This window comes from Prosopis cineraria, unplaced genomic scaffold (assembly GCF_029017545.1).
Source record: "Prosopis cineraria cultivar Desert tree isolate PC_DT_omini unplaced genomic scaffold, ASM2901754v1 PC8, whole genome shotgun sequence".
NCBI lineage: Eukaryota > Viridiplantae > Streptophyta > Magnoliopsida > Fabales > Fabaceae > Prosopis > Prosopis cineraria.
Window position 1 is genome coordinate 22100754 of NW_026555339.1, and position 12131 is coordinate 22112884.

At 27.3% G+C, this 12131-nt stretch overlaps 1 protein-coding gene across 1 annotated transcript; it reads right to left on the bottom strand.

The window, feature by feature from the left end:
• Positions 1 to 1018: 1018 nt before the first annotated feature.
• LOC129317695 (triacylglycerol lipase 2-like) lies at positions 1019 to 7649 on the bottom strand. The gene is made up of 9 exons (XM_054962046.1): positions 7485 to 7649; positions 6192 to 6299; positions 5921 to 6061; positions 4793 to 4903; positions 3765 to 3908; positions 3596 to 3636; positions 2775 to 2854; positions 2094 to 2189; positions 1019 to 1338 (listed from the first exon to the last, which is right to left on the bottom strand). Exons 1-9 carry the CDS (start codon positions 7647 to 7649, stop codon positions 1019 to 1021), a joined length of 1206 nt encoding a protein of 401 aa, XP_054818021.1.
• Between the last annotated feature and the right edge of the window lie 4482 nt (positions 7650 to 12131).

Sequence of the window (12131 nt, forward strand, 5' to 3'; positions counted from 1 at the left end):
ATTATTTGGGAAAGTTCTCTTGCTCCGTTCAACTAGCTTTTGTCTGCACTCATTCAACCAATTAATAGAATCTTGGACTTCGTGAAGGGCACGATTGAAGATATACTGATAGCTGCGAATGACCTCCATTTACTCAGGATGTGTAACCCAATTGGCTTCAAACTTGACAATACGAGGCGTTTTACTGTCTTGATAACACAGATTCACCACCAACAAATGGTGAACCGAAGCTAAAGGCTCCACGTGGAAGACAAGGGCTTTCGGGAAAGTTTCTTTGATTTCAAGATTTACCAATGCTCGATCAAACTTTTCTTTAGTATGGTCAGAACCAATCCGCTGATTACACCATGTAAATCTCTAGCCCTTTACCTCCAATTCCATCAAGTGACAATCTGAAACAAACTGCTGAAGATTAATACCTCCTAGTTTATCATTTTGTGAAAGCAACTCGTTGGAATCTCCTACGCATAACCATGGGGTAGTAATCGAGCGCGCCATGTCCCTGGTTTGATTCCGCACTCGTAACCTTTTAGATTCTCTTGGTGGCCGATAAATGAACGAAATGAATTCTAGAACTTCCCACATAGTCGAAAAACATCATGTCACGTTCTTAGAGCTGCTTATACAGGTAGACGTGATTGAAGAACGCCACCATAGATCCAACCCGCCTGAGCGTCCCACTGGATCCACATACCAGCCCTCCTCAAATTCACATTGCCGACAAATTCGCTCCAGGTACGTACTGCCTTTTGTTCATTGTCTCCATGAGGAAACTTCATGTATAAATTAAAAATATTAAGATAATTCGTAACTTCATGGTGGGTGATTCCCGCATAAATTAAAATTTAAATCAAGTACTAGTTACTTGTTCCTCACAAACACAAACAATTTTTTAACTTTATTATGAATGTATGTACATACATTGTAATTTATAAAGAAAAAAAATTAACTTTAAACTACGTCGGCATAAAATAAGCTTTGAAAGTTCATTTAAATAATCGTAGCAGTAAAATACTGATCAGTTTTGATTGAAAAACGTCATCAGAGGCTCATAAACGACTTCTTTTGCATTGTTAGCCAAAATGAAATCAGCATGAGCATAGTCTTCGTTAAAAACCACCATAAGCTTATCTTGATCATGGTTTTTGAGTTCGTCCAGCAAAACCTGCACGCCTCCGACATCTGATAGAATGTCGTTTTTCCCGTAGCTGAGGAAGAGAGGCAAGTCGTTTGGAATGCTGGTCATGTCATACACAGGAGGCCTGGATTGTCCATAATGTTGATTGTTTTGTATTGGATTTCCATAGTCATACTTCGCTATCCTTCCTGTTCTGACCACTGTTTATATACAATCCAAACACAAACAAGTGAAACGACATAGAAATGATTGTTGTGTTAGGTAGGAAAAACTTATGTAGTGTGAAAATTCACATGCATAATCATGCTATTAATTTTGGTTTTTTAATTTGCTTTTTTAAAAATAAGTTTCCCTAATTAAGAGGCCATTAGCATTTAGAATTGAATTAATAAAAAATGATATAATTGAGAAAGAGATATCTAATAAAAACATAACATTCAAATGGCATTAAATATAACTTGATTCTTTTATTAGATATCAAGAATGGCCTCTTATAAAAATATAAGAAATTAAATAAGTATTCTATTATAAAAATAAAGTCATTAAAACTAATGATACATAATACTTTATTTGATTGAATTGATATAATTCCATTAGATGGAGCATTGATGACGTGGTGCACTGAGCCTACCTAAGAATTTCTCATATTTTTATTCAATAAAAAAGAAATGATAATACCTGATTGTGATGATAAAAAATATTATTAAAAAAGTTCAATTAAATAAAGCATTGTCATCACAAACATATAGATAGCACATATTGAACCCAAAAAAAAAAAACAAGAAGACGGAAAATAAAGAAAGAAAAAGGAAAAAAAAAATTATCACATCTTGTCCAAGAAGTTATGAATTGAAATTCTGAACTAATAATTCCATTGGCAACATACTTAATTAGCATTAGGAACATGCAATGATATAGTGATTCTATTTGCATTTATAAAATGAACAAGGCTTACTTTGAGAATAATGGATCAAGTTCATGGTTGCCGTTGGCTGAAGGTCACGGAATAACAAGACTTCTAGAGTTGTAGAATTAAAGCAACAGTTTGGGCCTAAAATTTGAGAGTAATTGGTATCAAAATAATAATAGGAAAAATTGCATTGAAGTTCCACATAAAGAAATATAAATGCAATTTAATTCAATTATTAATGAACCTTATAGTAATTAATTTTTTTATATGAAACTTGGTTGTAATTTTTCCCAAATAATATAATGCATTTACACACGAGCAGAAACTTACCAAAAGAAAAAAAATATTTGGCCGGTTTGATTTTGTTTATAAAACATGTTTTTCTATTTTTTCCCTTAAAATTTATTTGGGTAAATGTTTTGAATTTAAATATTTTCAAAATTATTTTATTTTGAATTTAAAAAATAAAAACAACTTATAGTTATCTTCACTTTATTAAAAGTTATTATTAATCATTAGCGACCACATCTTTCGACTAATTTTTTTAACTCTAAAATTATTTTCAATTTAATATAATCAAACAAATTTTCCTTCTGAAAAACAATTCCAAAAATGTATTACAAAATAGCATTAAAAAAATAAAAAAATGGGAACACGATCAAATATAGGCTCATTATACATTCTGTGTTTGACAACTTGGTAGTATTTTATATAGTTATACTGTACCTGTTAAAAGAGTCAATATGTTAGAGCAATCGATGCCTGTAACAGTGCAGAAAACCTCTAGAAGTTGGGCTGCTTCTTGACTGTAGATATCAGTGTTGAAAGTCATTACAAAATATTCTAGATGTAATATGCATTACTTTGGTCAAATAGGTGTCATGCAAATAATTAAGAAAGTTGGACATGTGTGTAGATAGGGTTAAAAGACAATTATACCCTTAAATTATAGTTACAGGAGTTAGAATCCTGAACTTATTTTTTGTGTAATATTTTCTTTTAATATTTAAAAATGGTAACTAATGGGATTGGGTTTAACCGGAAAAACTAGTCCATCACATGATGGAGAACTAAAGTTTGAATTCTTGTTGAGAAAGATGCTCACATTTAATGCCCTAGCATTGCTCAAGTAGGATTGTCCCCAATAGAAAAATATCTATGAGCAATAAAACAAAAGGGTACATTAATGTTGCACGGCCTTACTATTAACAAAACCTAATTTTTACTCTAAATTGACTAGAAAATTTTGAAAAGTAATTTTAAAAATTACAGAAAAGGATCCAAAAATAAAAATACATATAAAAAATTTATACTCCTTTTTTAAATTGTTATATTCATTTTTTATGATTTTTTAGTCAAGTAACAATCAAATATAATATTTGTTAATAATAAGGATGATATTGTACCGTTTTCAAATATTGAAAGGAAATATTATGTTAAAAATAAATTTAGGATCACAGAAGCTCCTAAATATATAGTTTAAGGACAAAATCACTAATCTTATATATATATATATATATAATTTTTATGTATTTAGTTTTGACTACCTTCTTGGAAGGAACTCGCGAAGGTTGAGCCAATATAGAGCCTACAAATATTGAAAAAAAGAAAAAAAAAAGCACATGTCAAGTTAATTGTTTATAATGTAATGATGAAATCTATATCTTGAGATAGAGAAAAAATAAGGAGCATTATACATGAAGAAGAGTGAGTTACATTAGCTAGAAAGGCATTTGCAGCAAATTGTAGTAATGGCGAAGGGATATGATTGAGATGAGCAATGGGACTAAGTAAAGCCGCAGATCTGATTATGTTTACCAATTCCTTTTGTGAGAATGCAGCCAAGGCTATCACTGTCCCCTGAAATTTACTTAATAATAATTATTATTCCAACTTATATTCATAAAGAAAAAATGCTGGAATAATGAAACTTTTAAGTTTCTCAAATTTGACTTAGCTATCGATATTTAGTCTCTCAAGTTTAATTTTAATCTATTTGGTCAATTAAGTTTGTTTCAATTATCAATTTGATCTATTAAATTTGTTTTAATTATAAATTTGGTCTTTATTGTTTAAAGAGGAGGTTATAAAGTTATATTTTACTAACAAGGATAACATAATATTGATGGAAGCCATGTAGACTAATGAAAAGAGCATAGTTGTTTAGGTAATTTAAATTTTAGGAAACAAATTGATAAAAATTAAACTTGAAGGATCAAATTAATAATTGAGACAAATTTAAAAGAATAAAAGCTTCATAATCCTTGGAAAAAAAGCTGAAAAATAAAATAACAAAATGAAATAACAAAAACATTGTAAGGGATGAGATTGACAAAAATTAAACTAATTTAAGGACTAATTTATTCTTATTTGGTTGTATATGCATGTCAAGATATCAATGTACTTTGTATATTAGATTAATTTGCAAGTCAATTTGTATTTTACAATTTAAAAAACTAACATGATAATTTCAGAAAAATGTAAAGGACCTGCTTAATCAAAATTAAACTTAAGGGATCAAATAGATGATTGATACAAATTATAGGGTCTGAGTTTTATTATAAAAAATGTTTGGTAAAAACTATGTATTTAGGATTCTTGTACGGTCTATGTAAATATCTACTAAAACAAATACATCTCTCACAGTTCAATGTTCCAACACATAAAAATATGTGTGTCTGAACTTTATTTATTGTGACAAAATTTGAATAATTGAAATGGGGAAAAATAATTAAGATACTAACCTGGGAATGCCCTGTATAATATATTTTTTGCCCAGTGTGGTTGTACACGTAATGAACTAAAGCATGAAGATCATAAGAGGACAATTCTTCCCATGACCACTCCCAATAGGCCTAAATATTTTAGGAGAACATAAATAAACAAGTAGTATATCAATAAAACATGATACCTAATTACAAAGCTTAAATTTATTGTGTTTGAATCTGAGATTTGAATTTAAATTTGCATTTGAAACAAATATCTTATTTAGATGTAAAAAGTATATGGATATCAATTGTTATAATTTTTTAATTTTAAATTCCCTCATATCTTATTTATTTAAAATTTCAATTATTTTAATTCTCTCATTTTTTCTTCTTGTACGTTTTTACTATTGATGTGGATTTATTATTTTCGTCTCATTTCCTACCAGTTAAAAAAAAAAATAGATACGATCATCACTTTTAATTTTTTATTGTGCTTCGAATATCAACTCATTTGATTTCTTCTTCCTTTGAAATTTTTTACATTATCTAAAAAAAATATTTTAAATATATAGGTATTTTAAGTATGATATTCTAAATTTAAAATTCAAATTTAAATCTATCGATCCAAGTGCTACATAAATTATCTTAGGGAAAAAGTATTTGTGTGATCATACTTTGCATTAATACTTTCTATTCCTTTATAATAAGGGTAGAATGACAATAAAGTTTGAAGGGAACCAATTAATTCTGCTTAAATCCTAACTAATTTCAGAATATTAACAAACTTCCATGTATTGTTTTGACAAATCTGATTGTAAAGAAGTTGACTTAAATACCCTTAAGTTAAACATATAATTAAAATTTAAAAAATAAGTTACAAATTTATTAATTCAAAATTGTAAAATTGGGAGTCAAAGTTGCAAATCATGTTCCTTGTTAAAGTTGAGATAACAAGTTGCAAATGCATGAGAGAATGAAATTGCAAAATGTTACCAAGGGTATTTTAGATTTTTCCCAATATATCAAAATGTTACTTAAGGATCAAATTGATATTCTAAAATTGATTGGGACTTTGATTAAATAAATTAATCCCTTGGAACTTATCTATCATTCTCCCTATATTTATTGAATTTTATTATATATATATATATAAAAGAAAATTACCCTATCAATTGGAGAAAGAGATGTGTGGGCACTGCTATATCTGGTGCCACGTGTATTGCCAAGCCACACATCAAACCCATTGTCGGATAAGATAAATGCCAATGATTCATCAGGAGAGCTGAGAAGCCATGATACTGCATCCTAAAGCGCCACAAAACACAGCATAATTTTTAATTAAAGTAATTAATAAAGATGATGATAGATATGCACATTAATAAATTAAAATAAGAAAATAAAAAATATTTTGCATCGAATAATTAATTAAGCTTACAACAAAGAGGCCATGTTGTAATAGAACAGGTGGCTTATCTGCTTTTTTACCAGATCGTCCTTCTGGAATCCTCTGTAAGCTCAAGATGTAACCATCCTTTGTGGTCACCTGAATCAGCAGATATATTTGAACGTATGACTTTGTAAGTAAAGTTGATAAGTATACTGGACACTCAACAAGGTTCTTATATTGACAATGAAATTTATACCCATAACTTTATAGGTTAGTATTTATTAGCTAACAAGTCATGGTTTAGCTAGCTTATAGTGTTATGCAAAAGTTTGTTATACAAATCAACATGGTGATTTTCAAAGGGAAAATTAATCTACAGGTTCTACTTTTCACCAATTTTGAATTAGGTTCTTATAGCTTATTTTATTTTAATTAAAAATTGATTTGATACTTTTATCTGAAAATTTTAAAAGAAAATTTGATTTGATACAATAATGTTTACATTTTCTTAATTTTTTCATGAAAATTCTAATATATATATATATATATATAAAAGTTATTTAGAAAATATAATTTAATTATATAAATTTGGAGTTACAAAAATTATGCAATTAATTCCAAAGTTATATAATCTTTTAATAAGAATATAAAAGTGCATAATTTTATTTTTTAAAAGAAAAAATTCAAATATTTTAAATTGTAGGATTAATATATTTAATTGACAAAACTATGAGGATTTAATTAAAATAAAATAAACTATAAGGATATAATTCAAAATTAAAAAAAACTATAATGACTACCAAATTAATTTTTCCCTTTTTTAAAACATATGTAATGGATGATGACTAGAGCTTGAAAAATAACTTTTTTTTAACATATTTATAGTAAAAACTTCACTGAACTATAATTGAAAATTAATTATTTAGGATGTGTTAAAAATAAAATAACACTTTAAACAAGGAAGTTAATTAAGATTATGAATGGCTTTGAATTTCTTTTCAGGTTTCTCACAATATATCTGTAATCACCCATTGCTGCTGTTATATATTAATTAATTATGGGCCTAGGACCACCACCAGATTACCAATCCATCTCCCCCCCCCCCCCTCCAAATGTCAAATTTTATATCAAGTATATTTGATTATTGTCAAATTTATCAAAATAACTTAATCGAATTAGTCAAATATATCCAAAACTTTATATATTTCTCCTAATCTATTTTCTAATTACTAGGCGTAAGATTTTTTTTCTGATCTAATATGCGCAACATGACTAAAATCCCATGCATTAATAGAAGAATAAAGGGAACACTAATTATAATAATAAAATAATAAATTAAACCTTGTGTTCTTCGCATGTGTAGCCTTGTGTCTCTACCATTGATTTGCAAATACCATCACTAGAACTTGAGGCAAATGCAGGAAGTGATTCAATTCCTTGTGCAGCTGAAATGTAGAACATGAATATTATCAAAAGCAAAGTTAATAATATATTACTATTAGCCATATTTACTAAATGTATGGCGATATATGCTTCATGAAATGCACAAAAAATGAAACATTTTATAGTACTCAAATTGTAGCATGCACCATATGTAAGGACATCAGTAATAATAATGCTGATGTTGTTTCAACCAACAATAAGTTATTGGGAACGTTTAACGATGAAGCGTTATTAGATGATTAATTAATCTGGTTTACTAACTGAAACACAAATATTTAACGAACAATTTATTCAAAATTTAATATAACGCATATTTATCAACCAGCAGTGGCACTTAAATTTGTGTAAAACTGCACGTGGTTGTATAAATTTTATTTAAGAATGCCTGCTTATTTACTTTTTTTCCTTCTAATAATTCTTTTGAAATATTATATGAATTTATAATTTTGTTCTTTTTGTTTTTGACCGGCAAGGAAACTTCATATCATTTAAGAGACAAAACGTAAAGCATGCACCATAAGGACATTAATGTTGATGTTTCAGTCAACAATAAGTTATTGAAACGTTTAAGGATGAGGCGTTGATTATTAGATGATTAATTAAGTTGATTTCATAAATGAGCCACTTATTTAATGAAAAATTTATTCAAAATTAAAATAACGCATACTCCTGTATGAACCCCACACTTTGTGAAAAACTGCATGTGGTGGTATGAATTTTATGGGATAAAATGCATAAAACTTCTCTAAATTTTAGGGCAGTTGAATATAACCTCATTCACTTTTAAGTATTTAAAATTAACTCTCAAAGCATTTAATTTTATTTTTCAAAACCCCTACTGTTAATTAATTATGTTATATTATTTATAAAGTTTGCCATGTTTGATTAAGAAAAGCCACATAGAAACTTATGTGGCATTTTATGTAAGCAAATAATAAATTTATAAAATTTATATTATTTTTTAAATATTTAATTTTGTATTAATTTTATCCATGTTTTTTATTATCAACAATACATAATTTTTCTGTATTAAAGGATAAACTTTTATTTATATAATTCTTATCAATGATAACTTTTAGATTTTTTATTTGTTGAATATAAAAACCTATTTTAATTGATAAAGAATAATAAAATTATATTTTTCTATTAAATTATATTAATAATTAATAATGAGAACAAAGCCGCTCAACTAAAAAAAAAAATGAAAGCATTACCTTGGATGTTAAAAGTAAAAATTATAAGTTTGCCCCTCTTTAAAATTGTGGTAACAAATAAACAAAAATATTTTCTATACCATGTGGCATGTGTATTTTATTAATATGACTTGACAAACTTTTTTAATAACAAAGTTAACTAATGATAGGAGCTTTGTAAAATAAAGTTGAAGGTTAGGTGAGTTAATTTTAAATGTTTAAAAGTGAGAGGGTCATTTAGTTAACAATGCCCCTTATTTATTTATTTTTCTTTTTATACTTTTGGAATATTATATAAATTTATAATTTTATGCTATAAATAAATAATACTCTCTCCATTAAAAAATATAAGACATTTTTAACTGAATCTCACCCCTAATAAAGTAGTTATTTACTTTCAAACTAACTATATCTTTTTATATTTACCCCTATTAAACACTCCATAATAAATATAAATTCATTATCAATAGGGGCACTTTAAAAAAAATAATTGTTATACCTCGAAAGACTAAAAATACTTTATATTTTTTAACATCGAACTTCTTAAAAAATGTCTTACATTTTTAAACGAAAGGAGTAATATTTTCTTTCCCAGATGATGTGGATCCTCTATCAAGTCTCAAAATCAAGATTCACTTCTTTTTGTCAAATTGTGTTAGCTCCTTCACCATATGGCATTTTTGGTAAAATATTTTATTGTTTGTAGTATTTTTTTGTCAACAAATCTCATCTATTCTACATATTCCAATTTGGGCTTTGGGGCCACAATATTGATATCTGTCCACCTCTATTCCAATTTTTGGTGAATTTCCTTTTCCTAACCCAGTCACATTCTAGAAATTTTTTTGCACGGATTTGGCGTATTAGATCATCCAAATATTATCTAATAAAAATATGTCATATTACATCAATTCAATCAAATAAAATATTATACATTATTAACATTTTTGATGAATTTATTTTTAAAATAGAGTGCTTGTTTAATTTTTTATCTTTTCTCTTTCTATCATTATCAATGACGAAATCAATTTATATTCACAACAATCTAATATGACATATTTTTATTAAATAGATTATATGAATGATGTGGTACAACAAATGCATGTAGAAATTTTTTGACAAAACATGAATGACATGGTGCACCAATTTGTCCATGCAAAAATTTCTCGCCCGTAGAAAATAATCTCAATTCATACTATATTTGGTAAAGTGTCTGTCTAGCTAGAAATATCAGTATATCACATTGAGGCTTGAGCAATCTCAAATGATGATTAAGACGATTGCATTGTAATAGTGGTTTATATCGAATTCATTCATACATTATCTTCAACAGTCATTTAATGCCCATTTATTTTGGTTCTGCCACTTGCTGTAATCTGCATATTCAGAAACCGTACGTATTAACGAAGCATGGTACGTAGCATGATTGATTGTCGAGATTGACTTTAATTTAGGGATGGACTAGAATATTTTGGAATTTGTTTTATTTTAACATAATTATAGGTGTAAATTTTTATATTTGTATTCAACATAACTGCAAGAAGATTTTTAGAGAAAATGACAAATAAATCTCTTCAAAATAAGCAGATGATAAATCAGTGTAAGGAAATGGGGTAATTATATATTTTGAAGTTGCTAAGGACTTACCTGACATAGTCCCTAAGAAGAGAGAATAATTTTTTTTTTGGTTACATTTATAAGTCACCCATTAAATATTAGTTAGAGAAAGTATGCTATTAAATTATGTTAGGTAGAAAAAGAAAATTTTTAGATCCTTAGTTCTATTAAAATATTTTGAAAGGAGTATATGAGATTAGAAGAGTAATTTTCTGGGAAATTACATTATTGAACATCAGCAAAATATTAAAAGGCGTCTCTATTAAAATCTAAAATGAATTTGTTAATTATAAAGGTGAAATTGTTAATATAGAAAGCACAACTATTAGTTTAGTTATACAATAATAAGTACTATGTTCTTATATTAACAACTTCAATTTCATGATTAAGAACTTTAATTTATGGACTAACAACAAACGCTAACCATAGTTTCAGTTTAGTCATGCAATAATAACTATCATTCCTATATTAACAACTATACATTTGTTATTAACAATTTTAGTTTACATTTTAACAATTATGTTTTCCATTATGTTTTTCATATGCATGTATTTGTTTTAAATCTTTCTCTTGTAAAGTAATGTACAAATTTAAAATTATTTTTTTTTAGAAACTATGTAGTGTGTGTATATAATTTCTTTTGCCAATTATATATACGCACATACTCCTAAGGCCTTATTGTGTTCTTCATACTCTAACTTATATTTAATCGTCATCATTCTATTTTTTTTTTCCATTCCCTATCATTCTATTTCTTTTCATTATTTATTTTTCCACAAACCAAACGACTCCTTATTGATTGAAAACCAGGATTGCATAAATAATACTTTCATTAGGGAAATTTTAGTTGCATTTTAGAAAACTAATCAAAATCAATTGCCTTTCTGTTTATTCACACTCTTATAATGATTCTAAATCAATTGAAATCCAATCCACTAAGGGATTCAACCTAAGTTGCACCATATACTATATTATGATAGACACTTAGTTTAATTTACTGCATATACAACTAGTTCATTTAAATTAACAAAGAAAGTTGATGTGTAAGCTTGAAAGTTGCCTAAAAATGAAATCTTGAACTGGCTTCGATGATGTGTTAAGAGAAATTGTTAACGCATTAAAATGGAAGCAGAGAATAATGGTAGTTCAAGGGTATTTTAACATGATAGCACACTTATGTTAACAGGTTAATCTGGCCAAGGCTATGGAGAAAGTTTTCAAAATAGACATTTTAACGTTTTAGCAAGAATAGGTTCACTAGTGCTAAATATAATTTTAATAACATAACTTTTGCAATAATTGTATAAAGAATTCGTAAATATGGTGTAAAAAGAGAGTGTCATTTTGACATGATAAAGGGTTATGTTAATACGTTAAAATTCTTCCAAAGCCAAAATAACTTAAGAATGAGGCATCTCAACATGTTAAAAAAAAAAAAGATAACGAGTTTGTAAAACAATTAAGTTTTAAAATCATTTTATACCCAACTTAATTACTAAAACACTTTATGAGAATGATTTTTAATATGCAAATGAAAATTTTTCTAATAATCTTTTACAAGAGATACTAAATAAAAAATATTCTGAAAGACCTAAGTCTTCAATATTGTAAGCTTTTTTATCTCTTAATCTTAGGGTTTTGTCATAAGATAGTGAATTTTTTTTTTTTTTTGGTTACTCAAGGTATCCACTGTCGGTAGCAGTAACTAATCGCTTCGTCACGGGATCTCTCACAA

Bases quoted from the DNA above. Each gene is read 5' to 3' on its own strand.
- LOC129317695 (XM_054962046.1), bottom strand. From the start codon at position 7,649: ATGGCTAATAGTAATATATTATTAACTTTGCTTTTGATAATATTCATG. The intron at 6,300-7,484 runs GTTTAATTTATT...CTGCTGATTCAG, and splicing joins ACACATGCGAAGAACACAAG to GTGACCACAAAGGATGGTTA. The intron at 1,339-2,093 runs GTAAGCCTTGTT...GTATATAAACAG, and splicing joins CTTGATCCATTATTCTCAAA to TGGTCAGAACAGGAAGGATA.